General features: G+C 41.2%; 4 protein-coding genes across 21 annotated transcripts in view; 1 reads left to right on the top strand and 3 right to left on the bottom strand.

The window, feature by feature from the left end:
* Window positions 1–7,310, bottom strand: part of LOC138620738 (cytoplasmic dynein 1 intermediate chain 1) — a 55,713-nt gene extending 48,403 nt beyond the window's left edge. Inside the window, exons 1-8 of one of the 14 annotated variants that reach the window (XM_069698184.1) lie at window positions 6,990–7,310; window positions 6,016–6,149; window positions 5,616–5,733; window positions 4,824–4,911; window positions 3,749–3,775; window positions 3,587–3,628; window positions 1,792–1,851; window positions 1,478–1,593 (exon numbers count right to left, since the gene is read on the bottom strand). In XM_069698184.1, the coding sequence (XP_069554285.1) occupies window positions 1,478–1,593; window positions 1,792–1,851; window positions 3,587–3,628; window positions 3,749–3,775; window positions 4,824–4,911; window positions 5,616–5,733; window positions 6,016–6,135 (571 nt within the window). In that variant the 5' untranslated portion in view covers window positions 6,136–6,149; window positions 6,990–7,310. Of the gene's footprint in view, window positions 1–1,477; window positions 1,594–1,791; window positions 1,852–3,586; window positions 3,629–3,748; window positions 3,776–4,823; window positions 4,912–5,615; window positions 5,734–6,015; window positions 6,150–6,989 lie in introns of those variants that run through there. The other 13 variants (XM_069698163.1, XM_069698173.1, XM_069698194.1 and 10 more) reach the window with 13 other exon arrangements.
* A 700-nt stretch (window positions 7,311–8,010) lies between these two features.
* pdk4 (pyruvate dehydrogenase kinase, isozyme 4) lies at window positions 8,011–19,012 on the top strand. Of its 2 annotated transcripts, XM_069698086.1 has the most exons (11): window positions 8,011–8,365; window positions 8,685–8,826; window positions 10,458–10,529; window positions 13,154–13,338; window positions 13,955–14,044; window positions 14,334–14,411; window positions 15,084–15,160; window positions 15,246–15,344; window positions 15,601–15,714; window positions 16,080–16,193; window positions 16,497–19,012. In XM_069698086.1, the coding sequence occupies exons 1-11, from the start codon at window positions 8,248–8,250 to the stop codon at window positions 16,641–16,643; spliced, it is 1,236 nt and encodes a 411-aa protein (XP_069554187.1). In that variant the 5' UTR covers window positions 8,011–8,247; the 3' UTR covers window positions 16,644–19,012. The 2 variants fall into 2 exon arrangements, with proteins under 2 accessions (XP_069554187.1, XP_069554195.1); XM_069698094.1 differs by lacking the exons at window positions 14,334–14,411; window positions 15,084–15,160; window positions 15,246–15,344; ... (1 more) ...; window positions 16,080–16,193; window positions 16,497–19,012 and having other exon boundaries at window positions 13,154–13,364; window positions 13,955–14,034.
* Window positions 19,013–19,087: 75 nt separating this feature from the next.
* On the bottom strand, window positions 19,088–23,295 carry asb4 (ankyrin repeat and SOCS box containing 4). Of its 3 annotated transcripts, none has more exons than XR_011310884.1 (7): window positions 22,849–23,295; window positions 22,128–22,427; window positions 21,794–22,036; window positions 21,454–21,701; window positions 21,202–21,315; window positions 20,254–20,796; window positions 19,088–20,142 (listed from the first exon to the last, which is right to left on the bottom strand). XR_011310884.1 is itself a non-coding variant. In XM_069698066.1 (6 exons), the coding sequence occupies exons 1-6, from the start codon at window positions 23,156–23,158 to the stop codon at window positions 20,608–20,610; spliced, it is 1,404 nt and encodes a 467-aa protein (XP_069554167.1). In that variant the 5' UTR covers window positions 23,159–23,295; the 3' UTR covers window positions 19,088–20,607. The 3 variants fall into 3 exon arrangements, 1 of the variants encoding a protein (XP_069554167.1); XR_011310885.1 differs by having other exon boundaries at window positions 19,088–20,095; XM_069698066.1 differs by having other exon boundaries at window positions 19,088–20,796.
* Window positions 23,296–23,618: 323 nt separating this feature from the next.
* ppp1r9a (protein phosphatase 1, regulatory subunit 9A) overlaps window positions 23,619–27,765 on the bottom strand; it is a 47,021-nt gene continuing 42,874 nt past the window's right edge. Inside the window, exons 17-20 of one of the 2 annotated variants that reach the window (XM_069698041.1) lie at window positions 27,636–27,755; window positions 27,315–27,338; window positions 26,819–26,995; window positions 23,619–26,383 (exon numbers count right to left, since the gene is read on the bottom strand). In XM_069698041.1, the coding sequence (XP_069554142.1) occupies window positions 26,201–26,383; window positions 26,819–26,995; window positions 27,315–27,338; window positions 27,636–27,755 (504 nt within the window). In that variant the 3' untranslated portion in view covers window positions 23,619–26,200. The remainder of the gene's footprint in view (window positions 26,384–26,818; window positions 26,996–27,314; window positions 27,339–27,635; window positions 27,756–27,765) is intronic. The other variant, XM_069698050.1, reaches the window with a different exon arrangement.

The raw sequence follows: 27,765 nt of genomic DNA, 5'->3' as shown, positions 1-27,765 counted from the left end.
CACTTGTTGAATAAATGATCTATTCCTGATTCTGTCAAGGAAATGGGGGGAGTTGAAAGAGGCCATTTGGATGCTGATCAGAACAGACGTGTGTGTGTGTGTGTGTGTGTGTGTGTGTGTGTGTGTGTGTGTGTGTGTGTGTGTGTGTGTGTGTGTGTGTGTGTGTGTGTGTGTGTGTGTGTGTGTGTGTGTGTGGTGGTTGCTGTTGGAGGGAGGGCAGTGGAATCCACACCAGACCATCTATTATAATGACAGGAAGCAGGAAGTACAACCCCCTTCACAGTCACATGGCTGCCAGCTGTCTTGGCAACAAGAGGAGGGAAGATAGAGAAGATGATAGGGTGTGTGCGGGTGCGTGCGTGCGTTTGTTTGTTTGTGTGTGTGTGTGTGTGTGTGTGTGTGTGTGTGTGTGTGTGTGTGTGTGCGTGCGTGCGTGCGTGCGTGCGTTTGTTTGCTTGTTTGTTTGCGTGCCTGCGTGCGTGCGTCTGTCTGACAATCAGTTTGGAAGAACACTTTGAGCAGAGAAGTATTTTATATGTACATTCCAACACGTGAAGAAGACATTTCTGCATGGATCTTCTGCATCTGCCAACGGCAAAACACTGAAGGTCAATTAAGTGGAACAACTCCATCCAAATCTCCATTCACTTTCTCCTCCTCCGACAGACAAATACTTCAATCTCAATGCCTTAAGATATGAAACCACCACCAACATCCTGCCAGATCCACTGCAGGAGTAAAGCTCAGTTTTGACCATATGGATCTGTTTAGTGGCTGCAGCTCAGCACACATGTGAACACCCACTTTCAGAGACATAAATCTACACTTTTTCACATGTAAGCAGACATACCCACCCATTCTTAAAGAAAACATGCGCAACTACCCACACACGTTTAAACACAGTCATACGCACACATGTACAAAAAGACAGTTTGTTAAAGGCACCATTTCTTCACACACCAAATTATGATGGACTGAATGACAGCTTTTCTATTCAGAAACATAAACTGTTCATAACTACAACTAATAAATGAAGTTCATAATTTAAAGGGTAAACACGCATGCACAGATGTCCGTCATTATATACATACAACAGCCACCCTGCAATCCTCCACCATCCATCAACGTTATCTTTGGTGAACTACATCTGTCAGCCTGTTTCCACTTATAGCTAGGAGTCAAACGCATGATGCTCTGGGACGGAAGACACAGTAATTGACAGTCAGACACTTGTCTCCAAGTCTTGTTCTCTTGCCCTCCTCTGGCTGCGTAAGATCTTTACATCCCTCCTGGTCTGCAGGCTTACAACTCACTAACTAAAGCAGTATCTAACGCAACCCTGCAGCATTGACAGTCATTGTAATGTGAAAGCTTTTGTTGCTTCTCGTGACAATTGGTGCCTATTAGACTCTAAATCTGATATGGAATGTCAGAGTATGTTTTATAGTCATTCATGCACACACAGGTAAATATTCACCTTCAGACAGGTGGGCGGTGAGCGGTGTCTGTGTCTCCTTGCTGTAGGAGACCATCTCTTTGGGAAGGAAGTCTACCTGTGTGATCTTCGAGGCCCCCAGCCTCTGCATCTTGCGCCTGGATGAGAGAGAATATGTTCTCATTAGTGTGGTCGTATTCTGCATAAACCCAAATAGTCCTATAAGCAGGGCAACATATTTAAAAGGCAAAGTTTAAATGTACCATTTACTTAAATTCAAGTGTCTTTTTGAAGGTGCATGCAATGCCAAATGAGGTGTGTTACAGCGTTATTGGAGAGGAGAGGAAAAAATGTACCCGAGCTCAGAATCAGCCTGCAGCTGCAGCACAGATGGGTCTGTGTCCCACTGCAGTGTCCTGATGTCACCAAGAGGGGGGGCAAGAGAGGACATGCATGTTTACAAACAGACAACATTATAAGAAACAACACTGGCACACACATATTAACACCGCACAGATACACAACGCCACATGTATGCACACACATACGCCCTCACCCACGGACCACTTATCTAGAGGACAGCTTAACACAGAAAGTCCCACTGAGTTTCATGCAAACATGGCGCTCTTCATGGAGAAACGTTTAGATAAGTGGATGTAGCGTGGGAGGGCTGTGTATTAGGGAGACATTTTATTTCATTATACATGAATGTATGCTATATATTTAAAGATCTCTGCTCATATCTTGTCACAGACCTTTTGTTATTTGAGTGTTGCGTGAAATACAGTCAGAGGGGTTTGATTCTTGTCTGTGGGAAAGCTATTTGACGTTCAGATCACTTTTAAATGCAGGAAGGATATGCAGAAAAACTTGTAGCATTTTTTTCTCAAACATCTGCGACATCCAGTTTGAAGCAAACACTTGACGTGACATTATTCCAGTGTTTGAATTACAGGCGAGCTGGTGGGGATCTCAGCTATATAACAATTAACCTTTCTAATGCTTCAATGAATTAAAAAAATAAAATAAAATGTGTTGTCTTGCCATCTGTAATTCGAAAAATATGCCTCCAACATGATTGACTGGGACATGAGCAGGGGATTTATTAATTATTAAAAAAAAGTTGTTTTAATGTTGTTGTTTTTTGTACGCCTCTGCATAATTATTGTTCAATGATTCTAAATGACCGATAACTGAAGCAAACCTCCTGGCAGTGCTGAAAAGCCTCAGTGTAATTCCTCCCCTGCATTAATCCTTTTTTTTTTTTTAAACGCGTATTTAAGTGACATTTTGTATCTGCGTATTCATATTTGTGCCAAATAATACATGTAAATCAAGAATAATGTCCAGCAACATTATTACGACCTGACAGCCACAGGATAACATGCTGTATATCACTTACTGCACAAATTAAAAAGATGAAATTAAGCTTTTGAAATAGAAATAAATTCACATATGGAGATTTAGCTTGCTTTAGCGACATGACAATGTACTTGCCATATATGTAATAAATAAGACGGACAAACCGCGAAGACATTTCTGAGCTCATTTAGGGTATTTATATGGTTCTTCAGCAGTTCTAGCCTGTTTCCTAACGGGAATATAGGAATCATTTACTTACAGGGAAATCAAAACAGAACTGAAACCCAAAGAGTTTTCGGCCAGTTGGTGGAAATATACCATCTGTAAAAAGGGTAACGCTTCCAACCCTACTACACTTCTTGATGATACCTTCAGGGACAGCAAACAAGCCTGTTAGACATTCAGCTTGTGCCACACAGCGCGAGGTGAGAGTGGCAAGGCATTTCTTTAGCCTGACAGACCGGCTGTTTTACAGTAACAGTGATGACACTTTAAGCAGCACTGTCAACTCTCCGAGGGCTGAAAATGACTTCTGTAGCTCAACTCATGCGAGCAGAAATCTTTCAACCTGGTATTAAGGGAGACAGCAGGGCTTGAGGCTGGAAGAAGCCAGAGAAGAGTGGAGAAATGAAGGAAGAAGGGGCACTGCACTGTTTTGATCTTATAAATCATGACGGGCACATTGATACGACTACTGACAACACTGTGGGTGTCTCTGTGTTCACATGAGGGTAACCTCAGCTAAACAGAGGTAACGGGGATTCCTGGGTTTGACATGAAAATGCTTACCTTGAGCTTTGTGCTTGGAACTTGTTTTTAGAGAAACCTGACCTAAGAGGGGACACACACATACACAGCCACAAATGGAGAAGCTCAAAATGGCATGCCATCATCCAGGGTGGATTTGGGGGGGAAAAAAATATTTCATTCCAGGCATTAGTGCTAACTCACCAATTTGTAAAATCCAATTGGTAAAAGCTAAAAAGGAGTACAAAAATCTTACATAAGAGAATTTGCACTAAAAACAGTTGACTTTCACATGTTCTTCTGCCCCAATTCCACCCCTGGCCATACCAGAACAACACATCACTAATGACCCCTGAAGGCATCACTCACACATTGACCTCACAGTCTGCTGCCATTAAAAAGCAAATGGAAAGCGCTTGATGACCACTCTTGTCCTAACAGCGTTCACCATAGCAGCCATGTGCAGAAGTTAAGGTCTAGTCTGCTGGGTAATGAATGTAGAAGCATAAGTAAATGATGCAGTAGCATGAATGACACATGAGGTAGTAAATGCTGTGATTGCAGCCTACAGCAACATACAGGAGGGGAAAACCTTGTCTTTAATGCAGACATATGCCCACTGCTCCATATTCACAAGATGTTACATTAGCTGGCTCATCAAGGCTGCTTTTTGAAAGTTTACTTCCTCACACAGATAATATTTGAACTCTTGCGTCTCTATTTTCATACTTATGTTTACTTGGAGAAAGAAAGACTACAGCTGAGACTGACCTAAAGATCAAACTCAATTTCTCAGCACTAGTTATGAGATGGCAAAAGCTGCACAGTGGTCATCAAAACACTGGATGCCATGAAAAATGACAGGAACCACACTCAAAATCTAGCAACACAACTTCCCCATCAGTGACACCCATCCTTACCTAAACCTGATGTGCCATTGACAAGAAAAGAAACAGAAGATGTGTCAAAAAGGACTACGTGCCATAAATGGTTACAGCCAATGTTGCCTGCATAAACTACTCAGTTTATCGGTAACCTTTTCAAAGAGCAGGCCTGGTACACAGTTTCCAAGCGTCTTTATCTTCTCTAAAAGTATCTGAAATGTATTTTTTGTTTAACTTTGACAAGTGATGGAAATGTTTTACAAATTTGTGTTTATCTTTGAAAATGTAAAGCTATATTCTTTTTCAAAGTTCCCAAAGAGAGGAGAATAAAACGTATAAACCAGGAAAGACTTCTGCCTCTAAATTTTGGCACACAGTGTGTGACTTTGGCCTACCTGCCTGCTGCTCCTCCATCAGCTGAGTCCTGACTCCCCGTCTCGCTGGGCGTGCTCACTGATTTGGAGGGGGACACAGGCGTCGGCACTAAATCACGAAAATTACAAGTATCTCACATTAACGGCTGCAAAGACTCAAAACAAATCGGGATGAAAAGCAACAAATTAAAACGAGTGATGTACAAATAAAATACCTAATTAAAAGAAAGGAGAGGGATGGCAGGGTATCTAATACGTTGATGACTTTTTACATGTTATTGAACTGTACTCAGCTGCTTTTGAAGACGCATTATAAATAACTTAAGCTAAGAATAGGGGAAGCAGTGACCCAGATTTGAGGTGTTGTGGGTGCTATTACAATTTCAGACCACTAGAGAACAGTGATCTTCCAAAATCTTGCAGGAAGTGACCCAGGGGATTCAACCTACTTTGATATTTCACATTAAAGGGAGATGTATGCTCTGAGCAGCATGCTTTTCTAAATGAAAGTGGGACAGTCATTTCTAAGCAATTATTTCAACCAGAACAGAAATAGTATATATACATGTCCACATTTTACATACTTTTACAGTATGCTGCTATATGCATCTTCATTCTGTTACATAGTAACTATAGTCGAACTACTAAAGGGCCTCTCAGAGTGTTTTTTTTGGCTGAAATGAATGAAGTTTGGTTAAATACAGGATCAATCATTGTAAGTGTTTCACTAAACCTTTTGCTGTGATCAGAAGAAGACAGTGTAAGAATATTTAAGTATTCATCTCTTGTTTAGAGTATAAGAACATCATGTACCTAGTGGAGGCTCCGGTGAGATGCCAATACTTTGTAGCAGGGCCTCAGTCTCCCTGCGCTTGCGATCTAAGTCTGAATCCTCTGGGGTCGCCTCTGCCTTCTGCTGGCTCTCTGACTTCTCAGGATACAGAGAGAGAAACAGCAGCTTACCCATCACGAGTTAAAGATTCACAGGTTCACAACTCGCACGTCACTGATTTAAAGAAGAAATAGAAACATGCACATTTTGATCCAAGATTCCAACACCAACCTTCTGAACACAAATAGATGTTTGCACGCATGGACACACACAACCTCAGCCTTTTATGTGTCACGGCCTGACAAAAAGCAGTCAAACACACAAACAACACACACTAGAGTGCAATACAATATGAGTGCCTGTAGTGGTGAATTTACTCACTTTTTTCCTTACCTCTTTCTTCTTCCTCTCCTCCTCCTTTCTTTTCTTCTCCTCCCTGATCTGGGCGAGGCGCTGCTTTTTACGCTCAAGCTCTGCTTTGAGGTCACTTTTGTCCGACATGGTGTCCAGTGGGGCTTTAAGTAAAAGGGACCACACAGGAATGAACTCCGTATGCCATGTCACCAGCGGTTTCATTACACCATGATACAGCACAAAGGGGTATCAATTTATCCTGTGAGCCTAACCGCTGGTTAACAAAATCCTGTGGGTGTGGCAGGTATACATCTGTACACAGTAGATTACTAACCTTGCAAATAATAAGGATTTGTTATTGTGAAAGCAGCTTTCAACAATAGCCTGAGCCAAGAGGGATTTAGCCTATTTCAGTGCAACTTATTCAGTGTATGTAGGTTATATCTATGCATATGCATCTTTATGATGCCACTGTTCAGGTCCTCAGTCCAATCAATTATAAATATCACCAACCTTTAGGTGTATTGTACATTACAATACTTTCAACACTCAAATTTAATGACAAGTCAAACAGTTCAAAAGTTAAGCACGCACTCTTTATGTTTGGTAAACATACTGCAGATATTAGTATGATTAAAATGATTTAGTAGTATGATTGAATTAAGAATATGATGTGGATGTGTATAAGGGAGTGCAGGCCGTTTATTTAAGAAACTTACAGAGACACTGTCTTAATGGAAAATACAAATCGCATACCTTAATATGTAGTCAGGATGAAAAGCAAACCATTTGTATGGCCCTTTGACTGGCTAACATTAGCAGGAAACTAATGCATTCGCATGAAGCTAATTTTCCAGCGTGACAGCATTTATAAAATCGCCGATGCGTTGAAGGCCTTGTCATAAATTGTACAATTAATTTGGCTAACGAATAGCTTACAAAACATGGGGTATTTGATCGCCAACACCCGTGCACAGCGGTGTTACTGTCCCGACTCGTACCTTGTCCACTCGTAGTGATAATGATGTGTCACCGACAAAGATGCTGTCTCACTGCTGCACCTCGGAGAGAGAAAAAAAGAAGAAGAAATCAACACATCCTCTACCGTGGCCTCGGTCTCACTGTTATCGAGGCCTCCGCCGCACCACCGAGTAGGTCGAGCGGTTACTGATTATTACACGGCTTAAAGCAGGGCATTTCTGCAACGGATCACCCAAATAATACATAAAACAGGTGCACTGACTGCACACCGATACATCCCCTCGGAAGAGCAGGGTGATGTTGGGGAGGAGGGGAGGAGGTGCCACCTCCTCGGACAGGCGCCGTCATCGTCTTGACGAGCAACGTCGCCATCTCGCGTCCGTTTGGAGAAGTGCGTTGAAATAGTACAAACTTTTAACAAACGTTCACGCTTTTCAGAGATGATTACCGGACCATTCATTCCAGGGCCTCTGTACGGTTTTTTGTTGTTGTTGTTGTTTTTTTTTTAGAAAGGATACAAGGGCTGAAAATGCGGTGAGTTTTTGTTTGCAAGCGAAGAAGCGACCCTACGGACCCTGAACGTTAAAGTACAAACGGCTCGTCCGAAATGTGCACCTAATACACACCCGTGGTCAGAAACACCCGTTTGTGACCAAAATAACTGCGGTGAGTATTTAAAGGGTGCCAAAACAAACAGGTATTTTGGATGTTTTTGTCGGTAGGGGATGCTGTAATAAAACATTTTGTTATTCAACAAAGCCGTACGCGGATTTTTTTTTTCCCCATCCGCGTTTTGCGGAGGCACGCCCCCTAACTTATCTGTGATTGGCTCTGAACCCGCCAACAACAACATTCCACCAATCGAAGAACAAAGGCAAATACTTTTAGCCAATCAGAGGTGGAGTTGGGCGGGTTTTCGGGAATGAGGGTGGGAAAGAAAACCCCGCGACCACCGCCCAAAGCCAGGAAACTCTTGTCGCTCATTGGTTGATTTCGTCGCCAGTCTCTCGTCTTCCCCGCCCAACAATAACACGCATCGCTTTAGCACTTGAAGTTGAGTCTGGAGGGCACGCAAAACGACTTTTAAATCATGAAAGGAAACCGCTCGAGAAGGGTAACGTCCGGGGACCTGTAACAAGCCTGCTGAAGACGGTATGAAGGAGATGACACAAAGCGTTAACACTGCTTGCTGAAAGTCGTCCAATTGGATTTTGTTGAGGACAGGACAGTTCGTCCCTGATTCACTGACAGCTGGGGTCTGCTGAGGGGCGAGGGAAAATGAAGTTCGCCCAGTTTTTGCTGAAAAACGGCTCTGTTGCTGGCATACCGAAACAAGTGGAGAGGTTTTCTAAGTTTTCCCCTTCTCCCTTATCTATGAAGCAGTTCATTGACTTTGGTAAGTGTTACAAGTAATGATACCTCGTATGCATTGAACCTTGTTCTTTTTTTTTTTTTTTGCACAATCACATGGCTGTCGCACAACTCATGTTATTTTCTTTGTGTGGTGATCACTGATTTTACAGATATTTTCTAAATGGATCTGCAAGATTTCTTTAATGAGCACAACAGCAGATGTTGCGTCCATAAAAATCTGTGCATGCTTTGGAAAGTTTGTTGTCATCTGTTTCTTTTTTTCTTTTTTTTTAACAAAGGTAATGGTTTGGTGCTTTCTCATTGACGTTTTTCTCCTGACCTTGTCCCCCATATGACTGCAGGCTCGGCCAATGCATGTGAGAAGACATCATTTGTGTTCCTGCGACAGGAGCTTCCTGTCAGACTGGCCAACATCATGAAGGAAATTGATTTCCTCCCTGATAAGCTCCTCCGTACTCCTTCCCTAAAGCTCCTCATGAGTTGGTAGGACAATTACACTGCAAAGTATCTCTTTTATATTGAGTGTGTTGTTCCAAAAACATATTACCAAACCCTTGGAACGATATTCATAATCCACCGGTTGTTCCTTTACGGTTCTGCAACAGCGTTAAAGCAAGTAGATGGGAAGAATAAAAGTCCCACTCAACAGCTACTGTCATTTTTTTTTTTTTTTTTTTAGAAGCCCCAGACTTCTTGGACTATTTAAGTGGTCATTCAAAGATCGGCTCACGTTTCAAAGATCGTGCCATACAGACTACACCCACTCAATGCTTCAGCTCAGCACAGGACTGTCTCAAACGCTGATGTCCAGACCACTGAAGCCCTCTCCTTATCATTCCCCCAAGGATACTCCCCTCATATTACAAGCATCTGGATATTTAGCTGCAGATATGAAACATCCTTTCTATAAGGCATTTGCCTCCTGTAGATTTGGTGGTTATGTTGAATCAAATCCGCTCCCCCCTCACCCACGGGCATATGTGGACATGTGTGCACACGCCCGTTATAAGGCACACTGAGGTCGAAGGAGCGACAGGCTGTTTACATTCCAGGTACACTAAGCACGGGTAGGAGAAAGGATTTTTTTTTTTTTTTAGAGTAGCTGTTCTGATGATGGACAAACATGGACTGAGTTAATGACGTAGGGCAGTCCAACTCTCCCCGTGTCCTACTGCCAGATTACACTGTATACATCACAGAGTGAGTGCTACAGATGCAGGCTAGTCCTCTACAACTCAGTTGAGTTTGTTTGCAGCAGATTTTCTCCAAAGTCAAACCAGCAGTCCTGCGTCTGTGTTCTTTTCCCACTTGGAGTTTGTTTTTCCAGCGGCGGCTGCCTCATGCTGAAACTCGGCAGACTTAAACCCCAGCCTGTTGCTTGAGGTTCATGTCATGTGAAGACATGCTAACAACAAAGGTCATTACTCCACCCCCACTCCTTCCAAAGGAACTGCAGCAGCAGCAGCAGCTATATTTGGCCATGCGCTGTTCCTCCTGCACTGTGGCATTCCCTTCCCCGCGACTGCAAAACTCTTTGCATGATCAGCAAAAAAGGCTTGATATCGCACTTGTTAATGTTGTTGATAAGGTCAGAGAGGTGACGACTTGATATTAACAGGAAAATCTTGTGACAGAATCCGTCGGCCATTTGCATGTTGGAAAGTTAAGGGCAGAAGGTCAGTCGTGGGACAAACTCGTCACGTAGGAATCACAGCCACACTGCTGTTCACCTTTCACCCAGTTTCTCTATAGTGAGCTACTAAAGAGTGTGACTCAATGAGCTCAGCACCCAAGTCTTCCTCATCCACTGGCATACATAAGAAGTCTTAGAATAACAAGCAACTATTATTTAATGAGAGGACAGTGGAAATACGGTCTAATTAGCCGGTTATTAATCTGTCTTTTTAAGGACTTCTAACATAACAGCAAATCTGCGCTTACTGCTTTAAGTATTTTTTACTGCTTTCACATGAAGTTTCACATAAACATGATCACTAGTTAGGCTAGATGTTTTTTTTAATCATTTTCAAGGGTTTTTGTTTCATCTGTTAAATGAACTAGAGTTGAAGCTGTTTCTGTGCTCTGTTTTAAAGCTGTCCTTTTGTGTCCCTCAGGTATTCACAGAGTTTGATGGAGCTTGTAGACTTTTTAGAAAAAGATCCAGATGATAAGAGTGTCTTGACAGAGTAAGTCGTTTCCACACATTTACCACTACACGTGTGTTGATTGTTAAAAATGTCTCTGCCTGGGTTTTGGTTTTGTCAATAACATTTTTTTTTTAAAATTGCAGAGTAATGGCTAATACTAATCAAAAAATGTTGTAATGATTTGATAAGTGATTTTAATGCCAACTTCAGCTCACTCCAGAGTGAGATCAAACTCGGTGAAGACGTATGTAAATTGAATGCCTTTTGTGAAAACAGCTGTAATCACATTACTGAAGTTCATATACATTATTAGACAGCTGCTGAAGACCGCAGTCAGACCCAAAAGTAGAAGATGAATTATTGCATAACGCCAAAGTATCTGTGAAGTTAATCCTCCATTGCTTCAGTGAAATTCAACAGGGACTGACAGCAGTTATTGCTTTGATTTGAAATCAGTTTTCTTGTTTATTCAGCACATACAGTGGGTACGGAAAGTATTCAGACCCCTTTAAATTTTTCACTCTTTGTTTCATTGCAGCCATTTGCTAAAATCAAAAAAGTTCATTTTATTTCTCATTAATGTACACTAAGTACCCCATCTTGACAGAAAAAAACAGAAATGTAGAAATTTGTGCAAATTTATTAAAAAAGAAAAACTGAAATATCACATGGTCATAAGTATTCAGACCCTTTGCTCAGTACTTTTGAGCTAGTACAGCCATGAGTCTTCTTGGGAATGATGCAACAAGCTTTTCACACCTGGATTTGGGGATCCTCTGCCATGCTTCCTTGCAGATCCTCTCCAGTTCCGTCAGGTTGGATGGTGAACAGCCATTTTCAGGTCTCTCCAGAGATGCTCAATTGGGTTTAGGTCAGGGCTCTGGCTGGGCCAGTCAAGAATGGTCACAGAGTTGTTCCGAAGCCACTCCTTTGTTATTTTAGCTGTGTGCTTAGGGTCATTGTCTTGTTGGAAGGTGAACCTTCGGCCCAGTCTGAGGTCCAGAGCACTCTGGAAGAGGTTTTCTTCCAGGATATCTCTGTACTTGGCCGCATTCATCTTTCCTTCAATTGCAACCAGTCGTCCTGTCCCTGCAGCTGAAAAACACCCCCATAGCATGATGCTGCCACCACCATGTTTCACTGTTGGGATTGTATTGGGCAGGTGATGAGCAGTGCCTGGTTTTCTCCACACATACCGCTTAGAATTAACGCCAAAAGTTCAATCTTGGTCTCATCAGACCAGAGAATCTTATTTCTCATAGTCTGGGAGTCCTTCATGTGTTTTTTGGCAAACTCTATGCGGGCTTTCATATGTCTTGCACTGAGGAGAGGCTTCCGTCGGGCCACTCTGCCATAAAGCCCCGACTGGTGGAGGGCTGCAGTGATAGTTGACTTTGTGGAACTTTCTCCCATCTCCCTACTGCATCTCTGGAGCTCAGCCACAGTGATCTTTGGGTTCTTCTTTACCTCTCTCACCAAGGCTCTTCTCCCACGATTGCTCAGTTTGGCTGGACGGCCAGGTCTAGGAAGAGTTCTGGTCGTCCCAAACTTCTTCCATTTAAGGATTATGGAGGCCACTGTGCTCTTAGGAACCTTGAGTGCTGCAGAAATTATTTTGTAACCACGGCCAGATCTGTGCCTTGCCACAATTCTGTCTCTGAGCTCCTTGGACAGTTCCTTTGACCTCATGATTCTCATTTGCTCTGACATGCACTGTGATCTGTAAGGTCTTATATAGACAGGTGTGTGCCTTTCCTAATCAAGTCCAATCAGTTTAATTAAACACAGCTGGACTCCAATGAAGGAGTAGAACCATCTCAAGGAGGATCAGAAGAAATGGACAGCATGTGAGTTAAATATGAGTGTCACAGCAAAGGGTCTGAATACTTATGACCATGTGATATTTCAGTTTTTCTTTTTTAATAAATTTGCACAAATTTCTACATTTCTGTTTTTTTCTGTCAACATGGGGTACTTAGTGTACATTAATGAGAAATAAAATGAACTTTTTTGATTTTAGCAAATGGCTGCAATGAAACAAAGAGTGAAAAATGTAAAGGGGTCTGAATACTTTCCGTACCCACTGTATTTCAACATTTGGTTGGTTTGACTTTTTGTCAGGCACATCTGTTACAACTTGTTTTGAACCTTTAAAAGCTATTTCTTCAACTTGCCACTTCAATTGGTTCTATTATAATTACTGTAAGACTGCTGCAAATGAACACTAAAGCAAACAGAAGCTGATGTTTATAATTTGCTTTTCAGTTTGTAACTCCAGGTGAAGTAAAGGATGATGCTTGTTGCAGCCAGAAGTCTTTTTCCTTACATTTAGTATAAATGTATCGTAGACAGGAAAATCAATTAATAAATGTGTTGATAAGTGATCAGCTGTCTTGTAACTGATGAGTATATTAGAGATCAGCTCTTACACCAGTCCTAGAGATGGGACAGGGCTCGGCAGCAACAGTTGTCAGGTTACCTTTGTCAATGATTTTGAGAAAAATGGCTACCAATTCTTAGCCTTTGGTGGACCGTCAGTGGTTACCTTTTGTTAACAACTAAAAAATAGGGACAGCAAACACCAAATTGTGCACCTGTAATTGAATCTTTTTTTTTCTTTTTTTCCTCACATATTGATACATCTATTACATTGTTTTCCTCAGATTCACACAGACTCTAGTAAACGTCCGGAACCGGCATAACAACGTGGTACCCACCATGGCTCAGGGTGTGGTGGAGTACAAGGATGCTTTTGGCGTGGACCCTGTCACCAACCAGAACGTTCAGTACTTCCTGGACCGCTTCTACATGAGCCGCATCTCGACACGCATGCTCATGAACCAGCACAGTCAGTATAGCACTCTGTGATTAACTGTGAGTTAATCAACACAGCTAACACTCACAGCTCATGTCATTTTAAAGTGGCCCTGCGGATTTCTTTTTCGCGTTCACATTCGGTGTTACACACCAAAACACATTGTCAGCATACTTGAGGTCTAACAACAAGTGCATTTTTTTTCTTCACATAACATTTGTGAAGAAATGTCTTTAAAGACATTTTTAAAGAAGTATTTTAGATACTGCTACACTACCGGGGATCTAAAACTCCACGAGGAGCCTTTATTTTACACGTAATGTGCTGATTCAGCAGTAGGCAGTGATCTCAGACAGATTTAAGATTTAACTGACATATAGGTGCCATATAGTCACCACCCTGGCTGACTTTATGATGCTCACTTATATTGCAGTGAGCGATTAATGCGTCTGTCACGACTGCCAGCCGAACATGAGTGTACACACAGTGTAGCTTTGTCAACAATAAGTGTTCAGCTGTTGTTAACAATCCACACTGCAAAGAACAAACTTTAATATACCTAATAGTTCTTTAGCATTCACAAATAACATTATGTGAATTGTGTGGGATTTTCGAGTCACACATTGGGTCTGTTGTTTGTGCCCTACAGCATTAATCTTTGATGGCAGCGTAAACCCAGCTCATCCCAAACATATCGGCAGCATCGACCCCAACTGTGAGGTTGTGGAGGTCATACAAGGTAGTGAATGATGTTTCTTCGTCTATGCGCGCGTGTACACGCACACGGAATTTGTTATCTCTTTTTTAATTGTACAGATATCATGATTGTTTGACCTTAAATCATCTGGTTTATCATGCTGCCTATGGTTGTAGTGGACCCACCTTTGAATGTTGTGTTAACTGGTTCAGTATCGGACAGAAATCATAAAGTCTGCTAGTGTTGCTCTCCAGTCAGCACGACTCATTATTCTTTGTAGTTTTAATTTCTGACCTTGAAAAATAATCATTTGTTTTGTTTGTCTTTGTAGATGCGTACGAGACTGCAAAGATGCTGTGTGAGCAGTATTACCTGACGTCTCCTGATGTGGAGGTCACAGAGGTTAACTGTAAGTCTTAAAAACAATCAAATAGTTTCTATTTTCAGAATGCAGCATTGTGCCATATGGATATTTCCTACAGTAGGCATCTATGTGAGAGGATAGTTTTGCTGGTGCTCTCCTGAAATACAACCGGACCTAATCTTTGTTGGTTTAACTGCGGGCCTGGGTGTCTGCCAAAAGCCCTGCGTCAGCATTAGACATTCCTAGGCTTGAACTATACAGGTTATACCTACACAGGAAGTGACAACCTAAATAAGAACAGCCTGTCTGTTTTATGTTGTACATATAGGGATTGAAAAAAATTCAAGGATATCAGTGAGGACATGAACCAGCACTTTAAAATATACGAACCTGTCCAGCATGTTTTTGAAAAATAAAGCTTAGATGGTGACCCTTACAGAAAAAAACATGAGTTTCCCTTCCCTTTTTTCTGTGATGGGGGGGTTTGGCTGTAATTGTTTTTCAAATGATTAACGTGTCTTCAGGCAGAGCTAATATGTACTTAAAAAGAACACCTGATCATCCAAAAAGCCTGTTTTTACAACTTCCAGCTGCAGACTCACTGGATTGTTTTTCAACACGCTTCTCACGGTTATACATTTGTTACAGTTTTAACACGCAAACACGAATAAAGTGTCTTTTTTTTCTGATGATTAACATTTATGAAATGTTTGACAGCCAAAAACCCTGACCAGCCCCTCAACATTGTATATGTGCCGTCCCATCTCTACCACATGCTGTTTGAGCTCTTCAAGGTATAGTACCCAACAAGCTTGAAAGCCAGACAGTTTTTTCACCGTTTGTTTGCTCGGTCGTTTTGTAATCTCTGTTCTCTGTCAGAATGCCATGAGAGCTACAGTAGAGACCCATGAGACGAGCCTAATATTGCCCACGATCAAAGTGCGTGTGTCACTGGGTACTGAGGACCTCACTATCAAGGTACCGTAAGGGTGATGAGGGTTAAGATAGGCCACATCTTTTTTTTTTTTTTTTTTTACTAAAGGCAGTATCTACTGTGCACACTGTACTGTGCTCTGAGTCTGTATTATCTCAGTTGATACTGTAAATAACCTCGATGACTTCATACACAAAACATCACAGTTTAGATTCTGTTTAAGTAATAAAGAGTTCACTGAGCATGACGGTGCTGGCAGAACAATAAGATGATCCTTGTGTACTTCTCCTTTATTTCAAGATGTCTGACAGAGGAGGTGGAGTCCCTCTGAGGAAGATCGAGCGTCTCTTCAGCTACATGTACTCAACAGCTCCCAGTCCGGTCCACCAAGACAACTCTCGCAACGCACCTCTGGTGAGACTAAACCTGTCGCTCTGGGATATTTTTTTTTTTTTTTTTTTTTATCTTTAACTCCTCAGTGTTGAGGGTCTTTGTCACAGCATTATCACTTACAAGACTACAAGCTTGTCAATTTAAACTTGGGAGTTTAGTAAAAGCTTGTCGCGATCTGTCAAAATGGTGTTAAAAGTAAACCAAGCCTCTGCTCTAAACAGAGGCTCAAACACATGCACATGGTTGGAAATTAGCTTCTTACAAAAAGGAATGCCGTCAGCAACATTTCATTGGTTTAAACTGTAACCATGAGACCGCAAAGGCGAATCATTAGAAATACTGTAGCCTTCTTGCTGTATTTTAACCCCTCTCCCTCCTTCACTCAGGCTGGTTTTGGCTATGGCCTGCCCATCTCCCGCCTGTATGCCAAGTATTTCCAGGGAGACCTGCAGCTCTACTCTATGGAGGGCTACGGCACCTCAGCTGTCATATACCTGAAGGTGAGAACACCTCCAACAAACAATGTTAACAACAACTGTGAGTGCCAAGTAGGTGCAAAGTTCACGTACAAATGTGCTGCCAGCTACACATATTGGATTGACTGAGTGGTGACAGAAAGAGACTAATTAGATAATACAGATGTGTGTCTCCTTCAAAGTTATAAGTCACATGGTACATATTAGAGATCAGAAATATTTGCCTTCCCGTTGTCTTGAGTTATACTTCAGGAAAGCCTGATGAGAAACAACCTGGGAATAATAAGGATCCAGACTAATTAGTTCCCCGCTGTGCTGTATCACCAGGCCCTGTCCTCAGAGTCAGTGGAGAGACTTCCTGTTTTCAACAAGTCAGCCTTGCGGCATTACCAGACCACCACAGAGGCTGATGACTGGTGCATGCCCAGCAAGGAGCCAAGGAATCTTGGCAAGTATGAGAGGACTCAGTGGTAGTGGACCAAGGGAGGCAATTAAGGACACTCTAAATCGGTTTGAATGAAAGAATAATAGAAATAAGAAAAGAAGGGTTCATGTTGGAGAAAATGGACAAATGTGTACTGAAAGTAGGAGAAGGAACCAAAATACTTTCAGTGTGTTGCTTTGATTTTTGTTCATGATTTTTGGATTCTTCTGGCACTTAAGAGAGAAACTCATACAAAGAAAAACGCTCATTGTTGGTATCAACAATCATCTGTTGGCTGCTCACCAACAGATGAGCAGCCTCATCTATTAGTGGCTGAACCTAATTTCAAACCAGCCTCCAGATAATTTAACCCACCAAAAGCTCACATTTCATTCTGCTATCTGATGACTACATGCTGCTAATGGAGATGGAACAAGTCAAGTGTTGATCACCTGTTGCCTCGGTCATTACACAGAAACAAGCACTCTAACTGCTTGCGTTTGATTTTATTCACAGCGTATAAATTCATAATCTAAAAACCGTATGTTAAATAAATGTGTAACGTTGTCTCATAGGTTAAATGTGTATTAATGCTTGTTAAAGTTAAAGTGTTAGTATTCAAGTTAAACAGAATGGGAGCGTGACAAGCAGGGAGCAAAGTCTGTTCTTAACTTGCCGCTATCATCTGCAGCTTTTCTTCAGACACACGACTGCTGCATTTCATTGTCAGCTCTCAACTGCAACATTGCTTTTGTTTTGATCGCATGAATATATGTATAATCAGTTGTTCCCTTTTTAGTTTTCGACAAAATGAGATGTAAACAAAATATGATCCTTTTGTTAGAGGATTGTAAATTCATCTGACTGAACGATGAACACGTGCAAGTTGAATTTGTTTATTGTAAAAACCTCCAAGTTAACGTTGACCTTTACGATAATTTTACCATCTTGAACCTAAATTACACACTATTCAACTTTTTAAGAAACTTGTCAGTGTTCCCTGAGAATACCTGGAACAGATATCAGCATATTAGAGGTCATTTGATAAAATCAATCATACAAGACAAGTGTTTTGTATTGATGTAAGTGTTGTATATTTAAGTGACTTATTAGTATATAAGGATGTGAAGGCCTATGTCAGATGATGCACTACAGAAAACTACTTCAGCTCTGTCATAATACATATCATCTGATGAAAAAAAAAAAAAAAAAGTCCCCTTGTGGGATTAATAAAGTAATTATCTATCTATCTGTCTCTGACAAGTATTAAATGAGATATGAATACCTTCATGTTGGGTGTAATTTTGTGAATTTCCCTTGAAGTAAAGGACATGTTTTGTTCACTTTTTGCTCTTTAAACATCACACAAAGGCCAACTGTCCCGATGCTGAGTTTGTAGTTCGCCACTAAAAAAGACCAGTGAATGTGGAAATGAAAATGAATGTCACCTTTCATTGTGTCATTTCTTCAGCTTTTTGCAGCTCATTGTAGGATGTATAACTTTGCTATTCATTGTCTGTTAATGTGTTAAGTGATATTTTGCAAGAAATTCATGCATGCGACAAGAAAAAAGTCCCATTTCATCAAGTCATTGTTTAGAAAACCATTAAAGTGTTTCTTGTGTGTGAACAGCCCCGTGTGCTCCTGCTCTGTGTAATGTCTCTGGAAGTTGTTGTCTGCTTTCCCTCCCTGTCCACAGCTTGTTTTCGGAAACTTTGCTGTCAGCCACCGTAGCAGACACGGTCCAGTGACTTTTCGTGGCCAGCTGCCAACAGGGACCGAGAACAGACTGTTCTGCTTTGTTAGGCAGCTTCATTAGTGTCCCCACTTATGCCGCGCTCTTTCCTGGGTCTGTCAAATTTCTCTGTTTACTTCATTTAGTCCAGTTTTACAGTCTACAAATTCAACGTTACGCGAGGTCATTCTGAAAGCTAAGACAATAAATATATTCAATATATGAATAAATTATCAATGCGATGTCAGATTCAAGCACAGGTTTATTTTAAGAGCTCGGGGAGCCCAGTCTGATCCAGACAATGTTCCCTCGACAGCACGTGACTGGTACACTCATGCAGACATTCTGAGATACAACGCAGATTTTATTTGGCTTTTTTTTTAAACTTAAACTGAATTTAGTCAGCTGCTTTTTTTTTTTTTATTTACTTTGCTAATAGAAAGTAAGAGTAAATACTAGAAGTACAACAAAACATTTGTGATAACTTGTGCACCTTGTAGGGTTTGTATTCATTCATAAAGAAGTGTGCACATACTGTGACAGGAGCATACCACATGATTTTGTGTATATTTAAAACACAGAACCACATGAATACACAGAGACACCTTACTGTTGACATTGTATGTTTACTTATTAGACTCAACACATGTTTACTTTCAAACTGATATGACCGAAGGACGGAAACATTTTTAAAAAATAAAAAAGGGTACTTTCAGATGTATAAAGTTGGAGATCATTGAGTTTAATTTTTGGATTTCAACCAGCAAATTTTGATACTGTTATGTACAAAAAAAACATCCTCTATTCTAGTAAATAAAATAGAGGTCTGCTACAGACACACCTGTTTATGTGCATGACCTGTGGACTAGTATAAGGTTCATAATGATTACTTACTTTACAAGTTATACAAGCAGCCGCTGAGGTCAATGTGGTCACATTTCATTCAAACAAGGACCAATACAAACCTGATAAATACTGGAGTTGTGATTGTGAAAAGAGTGGAAAGAGGACATGTTCTAAAAGACGTTTTAAGCAATTATTTGATATCAAAGAGTGCCTGTCTTTTGTCTCAGAAGGCCGCTGGTCAGTAGCACTGAAAACCATCTTTGCCAATTCTTGATGAAAAAGAGGAAGAAGCTTTAATCTTAGACTGACAGTTAATTTTCTGTCCTTCAGTGTCTCCTCCAGTCTTCTCAGTCGAGTGACTGATTTCTGCTATTGCAAACGAGCATTATCTCCCCGTGTTAAATTAGACTTAACATCTGGATGAAGTAGACGGAGACCATTACAGCATGTAGTTGTGACTGGGATGAATGATTCAGGCCATGTTTCGCACAGGATTAAAGGCTGCTATAAGACCTTTCAGAGAGGTTTAGTTATTTTCTTCTAGGTGACAGTTTACAGCATCACAGTACTTTGGTGAGAAGAAATGGAAAAGATTGGACGGCAGGTCAAAGGTAACATCTGGAGTTGAGCCAAGGTGGACATTCTGTTAAAAATATTAATGGTATATGACATTACGATTATGACAAGGAGTCGAGTGAATTATTTCCCTATTTGTGTTCTCTTGTGCTGTATAGTTTGCGCAGGTTCATGCACGACATGCAATCCACTGGAAAAACAAGCACTCGGTGTGGAGTGGTTTGTCAAGTTGTTTGTTCTAAAAAAAAAAAAAAGTGGAGTATCAGACGAACACGAGCCCGTGTGTGAGCGAGCATGGAGGCTGGTTGCCAGGTGGATCTGGATCCTCTTCGGCATGAGGCAGCTCTGTAGCAGAGAGGCACGTTGGTCAACACTTTGCAGGTGGAAAAAAACTACAACAGAAAATATTTTTTAGTTTGAAGTGCTCTTAAAAAGATGGTAAAACGGCCTCTGTAGAAGATGAAAAATGTTGGTATTAGAAGGACAGAAAGAATTGTTCTCACCTGTCTCTCAAACCTGTGCACATTTAGGGTTGACCAGTCAGTTGATTCATAGTTTGTAATAGGTTGGAAGGCTTCCTCTGTCATGCCCTACCTCAAACCAAATCAATATAGTGCATCATGGGATTCGGGTTTCACTCCAGCAAAGGAGGCTTGTATGAGCTTGAATGTGCTGTTGTTTCTTCTGCCAGGACCAAAAAAAATGTTATGTTGCAGATAAAAGCTTCTGTAAAAAGATGTTCATGCTCCAACTAGCAGCATTTGCCATTTCCAATCCGTAAACAGGTATTTAAACGACGTTTCTCTTCAGATGCCGTCCCATGCAATAACTGAAGTTCATAAACAAAAGTGTCTTCATCAGTACAGTATCCCCTCTGGTTCCAATAATACATATTTCTTCATGGATGATGGCAGAGGCAGCTGCGGTACTCTGGTGTGACAGAACCCACCCAGGCCAGCTCTGATGGCACATCTGGTGAGGTGGAGCAGGCTGCGAGGAGTGTTGGTGCAAACAGCAAACAGAGAGTCGTAGAAGTCTTTATGTCGCTGGGAGGCAAAGTGAAACGGACACCGTTGTAACAGGAATTATAAAATGAAGTCATTTTTACCATTCAACGCCAGGACAGCATATGTTATCCTACTGAGTCCCTTGAAGGGACGCTCCCCATATTTTGCACGTGGATCTGTTGGATTAAACAGGCCAGTACATAATGTTCATTTCATCTCTTTGACACGAGGAGAATTCCTATATATATATATATATATATATCAAATTATGTAATTTGTTGTCTTTCATTTTTTCAATGTTGTGGTCACTTTTTTTTTTACAGTTTTGTATGCTAGATTAAAGAGCATACTCTTTAAAACAGAAGAATTGATTTAGGTTTTTTTCAGGAGTTTCTTAAATTTCCTATGTTCTAAGAAAGTGGGGACAATCTTAACAAATACTACCTTGTAACAGTCATCAGGAATAGCAGCTCTCCACTTCCTTGTCGGTTTTAAACGTTCATAAGAGTTGGCCAATATTTCTACAACTCTGGTGTAGTCATGGCAGGACTCCAACACCTGCACAAAACATCAAACATCAGGACTTTGTACAGCACAATAATCTCGCAAAGACTTTTCCTTATTAACTTATAGTTTGTCATTGATAGTTTAATATTGAAACATGCACAAATTCACATCAGCTGCAAACTTGTGCACCTTGTGGAACTGCGGTGGGTAGATCCGTGATGCGTTGTGGTTGAGCAGCAGCTGATAGCAGAGATCAGGTATGGCCATGGGCCGGCTGTCCGTCACTTTAAGGAGATACTGAATGGGGGCACAGCCGTTGATGTCCATGGCTCGTGTGTCTGCTCCGGCCTCCAGCAGCATCTGCATCAGGACGTGATCACAGTTCCAGGCAGCCTTGTGAAGAGCTGTTTTATGGTCATCTTCCTTAAGGTCTGGATCTGAAACAGAAGCCAAATCTCAATTTCTCAAACAATATAGTGGTAATAAGACGTGTGTCTTCAGTCAAAGTCAAGTATCCAGAACCTCTCACCAGCTCGGTGGTCCAGCAGGAGGCGACAGACAACATGGTGATCCTCGCTGTAGATTTGCTCTTTGGAGTCAAAAGCCCAGAAGGCTGCAGTCATCAGCGGTGTCTCCTGCAGTGAGTTGACAGCATCCACAGATGCTCCGTGGGCTAAAAACAGAGCCACAAGCTCTGGGATGCCGAATCTGGCTGCTGTGTGTAAAGGGGTGTCCTCATCGTTGTTGTGGCTGGCGACGTTGACTTTAGCACCTGCATGAAAGAATAAAATGATGACGATATTGTTTTACAGTGTCTTTCATTTTGAATAAACCCATGTACCCAAGCATCCTTGCCTTCTGACCTTTGAGGATGAGCTGCTTGGCACAGTCCACAGACTCCCTGGTTATGCAGTAGTGCAGCGGCATGTGTCCACTCAGTGACAGACTGTTGATCTTTGCCCCATGAGCCAAAAGCAAGGCCACACAGTCGCTGTTGGAGACCTCACAAGCCACGTGAAGTGGCGTCTTCCCATTGGGCATCCGGTTGACAGCTGCACCTTCCTGAAGGAGCACCAATGCTGCCTCAACAGCATTGTACATCACACACACATGGATACCCATTGCCCAGGACTTCTCCAGTTTGTAGCCTGGTAGCCAATATCCTGAGAGAGATCAGACAACCAGAAGTGTTATAGAGTAACAGTAAAGAACATTTTTGCTTGTGTTTTTTTCTGATATACAATGGTTTAATCTTTAACAGCTTTATAACTTTTGAGTTTTAAAGGCTGATGCAAAAGTATACAGATGATGCTGAAGTTTGCAGAGCATGCATTACAGTGTTTTCCAAAGTAGACTGAAGATGTGCATTGTTATAATCCACCCTGTGTAGTTTCTTGAATCCAGGTTAGGGATCTATGGACGTTTAGCACCATCTAGTGGTTAACCTAAAGACCTAATCCTCCTACCTTGTGTAACGGTGGACTGTATTAAGGACTGTCTCATGATCTTGTTCAAAATTACTCAACACAGCAACAACAACCACAAAGATTAAGCACATATCAAACCCAACCATTGCTATCTAACCTTGTTTGTATGAGGCCAGGACCATGCTGGGGTCGTCCACCTCCAGCACAGTGTCAATGTCTAGTTGGCCAGTGTGCAGAATTTGCAGGACCTCCTGCACATTGTTGGCCCGCAAGGCCCACAGAAAACGATTCTTCAGCTGCTTGACAGCCAGTTGTCTGGGGCTCAACTCCTCCATGAAGTCCCGGAGGGAAGGGCCTTGAGTTGCCAAACCAGCTGGCTCAGACTCTAATATTGTCCACACAGCACGGAGGAGATTGCAAATGAATGTATAAATGGTGATAATGAAGGAATCAAGCATACCGACCATTGCAAGACCTCCATAAACCCAGCCATAGGAGTCGTATGAGGAAGGAAGACAGAAATGAGGTAGGATAAGAGGGGCAACAAGTGACAGGCGGGCGTCGTCAGAGGGACAATATGTCCTGGAGAGAAATTAGGATGAATATAAATAGAAATCAGAGAGGGAGGGATTGGAGAGCTACAGCTGTGGCTGACTCCAGGGCAACTAGTCTGCTAAGGTCTCCACTGACAGAAAGGCAAATAATCATCCCGGATCATGACAAGGGCATGGCAAAATAAAAAAAATGTAGAAGGGACTTTCAAGAGTGTAAACTATCCGATGTACCATTAGAAATGCGAGACTGAAGAGCAATGTACAACACAATTATAGGGTGAGTTATTCACACACTCTCAGATGTTTCTGTGGCTTTTTGGTTTGTTTGGCAGACGGATTTGGTGAAAAAAAGAAGGGACAAAAGCAAACTGTGGACAGTGACTGCACATTTTATTCAGTGTGACAGGTAGCTGCCCTTTCACTTTTCAGAATGCGAAAAAGAGAGCAAGGCAATGACAGAAAAAGGAGGAGGAGAATAAGCACAGCTTCTTAAGAGTGAAAGCATGGCTAGCAGTTTGTGGCGATTATCTTTAGCTTTCTACGCACACAATGAAGGACAAACCCTTCCAGACATGACTCTAAACATTGGTGTTTCTGCCTGCCAGGAGCAACAGGGTCTCATCCATACGTTGGTCTCATCATGCCAGGCAGGCGCAGTCAAGTATATATAGAAAAGATCTGGAATCACATTGTCAGCTCAGGTCTGACCTCTTAGCCTCCTCAGCCCTCTGACAAACTGCGCACGCACACTTACACAATATAAAACAAGGCTTCTTCAGGATTCTTACAGCATATTGCTCTCAGTGTTTTACTATACATACAAAAGAGTCAAAAGAGTGCAGTCTGCTGACTGACTTGTTAGGGCGTGGGGGTATTCACAGAAAGGTTCAAGTGTTACAAAATATTTCATAAGAATACATCATGAGCAGTTTATTGGAGTAGCACTGGAGCAGCACTATGGTAGGATTTGAGGAAAAACCACAAGCACGATGGGGGAATACGACTGTGTTTTCTTCTGCCTTTACATTACCAAACCTTAAATCCTTCATTTAATATCAAACATTTGTAACTAAATCACTTTTAATATACCGTTTTGGCAAAAAGAAGTCATCATACAATTCTGGATAAATCATTATTAGCTGTTAATAATACTCTTATTTTGTATAAGTTATCATAAACAATAGTCAGTCGCTTCATTAAATACAGAAATAAATAAATGATAACATTAACAACAATCAGCGATACCTTTTTTTAGTGTGGCGTTGCATGGAAGTATCTGTAATCCCAACTATTCCTGTTCATAACCTGTTAGCAGCACGCCAGGTAGGGTTCTTAAGACAAAAGGGAATCATTACCAAAGCTGCCTTCATTTCTATCACGGTGACTCTGGTATCTCTATTTTTACTGTAAACTTACGGAATGGTTCTTGGGAATGATAAAGAAGTAACACAGGGAACGTGTCTTTCAGTGAGCTTCATAATCCTACTGTAAAACAAAAACAGTTTTCTTAAAGAATATGTGTCAAAATAATTTCAAAACTATCTAACAAGTAAATCAAAATGATTTGAGTCTTAACTGAACCAATTTCATAATAAAAAATAAAAATAAATTTGCATCCGTCAGGAGCCATTTCCAGTAGAAGTATCAGGTGCAATAATCTTCATTTATCTGCACTCGCTGCATCTGTCCTTCCCCACAGAAACCCTCTGTATGGCAGCATTCCTAAATGTTACTGAGAATATTCCAGAGAAATTTGCATTGTGAACTTTGACTTTTTTTTCTTCTTTTTTTTTAAATAATAAAGTGACAAAAATGGATGACTTTCATCTACTGTATGTGTTTCGACACTCACAGAAGCGGGTAGATTTCACAAAAATTCTACTAGTCTAGAATTTCTAAAGGCAGCGGCGGGGTATTACTTTGTTACTCAGAGAATATAAAAAGAGGTCAAAAGCAGGTTACAAGCGGAGTCAAAGCAACATTATGCATATATGCAGGAAGTTTTGTTTTATCAACTTTTTTTTTGTTTGTTTTTATGGTACGGGTTAGGTAAAGTTACAAATTGAATGATTAGACAGTACCTGAAATCTCTAGTAGAACCAGTCCAGTGAGTACAGCATGTCTTTGTCATTCATACTTTGAGAACTACTTTTGTATGGTACACATATATGTAAGGAGCACTGTCAGCCAGTGCACAGGTCAAATTTACAGTGTTTGCACTTCCAGTATTCTTGCAAGTACTGAGAGAGCCTGTTTCTCCCAGTGAGACTTGGTTCCAGTTTATTTCCCCCATTGGAAAGTTCCAGTGTTGCCTTCTTCAGTAGTGAAAGTAAGCAGCTTGAGGACACCGAGTGGTGGGAGGTGAGCACTGCTATATATAGTCCACCACATAGACCTGACCTGTATGTGCTTCATCAAAGCGATAGATTCCACTGATCTATTTATTTGAACGGGATATATATAACTCTATCGAAATGGCACATCAGACATATTTGTATCTGAGTTCATCACTGTACATGTACGTGGTCTTCATGTCTACAGGTGATGTGGTGGGTAACTGACGGCTCTGAGGATGATATGGGAGAAAGAGGTAAATGAACTTTTCACAGACTTACTCTGGATATGAATAAATAAACCCAATTTACAGCTATAAACAGCAAAATAAATAGAACTAGGTAAATTCTTAAATGGCTAAAAACAGAGGATGGATTTAAAATGAGGCAAATGAAGGGCAGCATTCAATTATCCAACTGCTCATTTTGGTTTAATTTGCTTGGTGAAAAAGTCACTGAACAACCTCTGACAGTTGGGCGTGGAGCTCCACCACTGAGAACTAATGAACTACCAAGTAGGCGTCCCTCAGGGTTCGTTTGCGGGGCCTACTGATGTTGTTCCGCCAGTTGCTACTTGGTGTGGTGCTACAGTAAAGGTGGGAGGTAATCCGAGAGGCTGAATTCACTCTGCTGCATTTTCTTTGCACGCATCTTTCTGCTGCTGCGCCAGCTCTCTCTTCCGTAGCTTCTCGCGCTGCTTCTCCACTTTCTCCTGGTTCCTCTTGGCCTTCTCCATCAGAACTTTAAGGTCTTTGATCTTTTTCTTGATCAGGGTGCGGTCTTGGGAAGAAGAGACTCCAAGGGCCTGAAACAAATCAGTGTATATAATTTTGTACATGTATTTAATAATTATTTGGCTTTGTTGTCTATCTTTTAGTACAGCCTTAATGAGTACATTGTAACTCCTACGGTCAGAAAAAAACCACTGCATTGTTATGACAGTCTATGTACTATATTTTTCTATATTCATATTATAGCCAACCAATACTTTGAGACTGGTACAAGTGTTGATATTTGATAGTTTAAAAAACGATTTTGGAAACCCTCACTATTGTTTAATTTAATTTTTTTTTTTTATCAACATAAATAATCATTTTTCGAACTAATAAGAATCACTTATTTGGGACCAACATATGTCCTGAGAGTACAATGTATTCATATGTAGTGTAATACCTATACCAACTGACTTTTTATGCATTAAAATGTAATTAAAATGTACGCATTAAAAAGTTTTAGTTACCTTTAGCTCAGCACTGTCCAGCTGTAGCAGCTGCTCTCCATCTATATTTTTGGCAGTGAATTCTTGGATATAGTGTTCTAAGTTGAGGCCCATGAGCCAGCGGGCCACTTGCTGGGATGTCCAGTCTGTGATGCTGCGGTGCTGCCACTGATACTGCTTCTGCCCCTCGTCCAGGATCTGAACATACATAACAAAGATAAAAAGAAAGACAGAGAGAAAGAAGCAGATTAGATGCACAACCAACCAGCTTTACCAAAAGTCTTCAACCAGAAATGGATGACTGATGAGTTTAAATGAAATAAAACAGCTTAAAAAAAAAAAAAATCCACCGAAGCCCAAAAAACAGATTAATTCTGTCAGACATGCAGAAAAAAATTATCCTTCTCCACCAATAACGTTTGGCAATGAGACACAGACAAATGGTTTATGCACAACTCAACAGGCAGCACATGCAGGAGAACACAAGTCCTCTGGAGGCTGGCAGCCTCAGTCTCACCTCATCATCTATCATATCCAGACTCTGAATGTTGCAGCAGATAAAGAAAAATAACAAAAAAATGACTGGTTGTTAGCGGAGCAGAAACAAAATGGCTTCGTCTGTAGCAGCATGCACCAATATTCAAAGACAATGAGCCGAAACTCCGACATTGATTTTTACTTTCTGCAAGAAAAATAAGAGAAAATTGTCCCGTAATTTTATAATTGAATTGACAAGTTGTGAAATATTAACTTTGTAAGCATGTTTTCAGGGTTCATATTTTTTATGTGGTTGAACAAAATATAATATGTATACATTTATAATATGTTTAGAGTGTACCTCGTCTGAGGAGAGCACCAGGGTGTGGGAGCGTCCCGACATCTTGGCTTCACTGAGCAGACCGCTGATCTCCACCGAGCTGCTGCTGCTGGCACTCAGATCGTCGTTCAAAGTGGGCCCCTAAAAGATC

Source organism: Brachyistius frenatus, unplaced genomic scaffold (assembly GCF_029030835.1).
Source record: "Brachyistius frenatus isolate BFR_SWC_R1_liver_20210118 unplaced genomic scaffold, ASM2903083v1 Contig_2, whole genome shotgun sequence".
In the NCBI taxonomy this organism is placed as follows: domain Eukaryota; kingdom Metazoa; phylum Chordata; class Actinopteri; family Embiotocidae; genus Brachyistius; species Brachyistius frenatus.
This window is presented reverse-complemented; position numbering and strand designations above follow the sequence as displayed.

Excerpts from the sequence above, each read along its gene's own strand:
- pdk4 (XM_069698086.1), top strand. The coding sequence starts at position 8,248 with ATGAAGTTCGCCCAGTTTTTGCTGAAAAACGGCTCTGTTGCTGGCATA. Across the intron at positions 8,827-10,457 it reads CTAAAGCTCCTCATGAGTTG|GTATTCACAGAGTTTGATGG; the intron begins GTAGGACAATTA and ends TGTGTCCCTCAG. Across the intron at positions 15,345-15,600 it reads CTGAGGACCTCACTATCAAG|ATGTCTGACAGAGGAGGTGG; the intron begins GTACCGTAAGGG and ends CTTTATTTCAAG.
- asb4 (XM_069698066.1), bottom strand. The coding sequence starts at position 23,158 with ATGGTCGGTATGCTTGATTCCTTCATTATCACCATTTATACATTCATT. Across the intron at positions 22,428-22,848 it reads CCTGGCCTCATACAAACAAG|GATATTGGCTACCAGGCTAC; the intron begins GTTAGATAGCAA and ends GATCTCTCTCAG. Across the intron at positions 21,702-21,793 it reads CCTGCTGGACCACCGAGCTG|ATCCAGACCTTAAGGAAGAT; the intron begins GTGAGAGGTTCT and ends CTTCTGTTTCAG.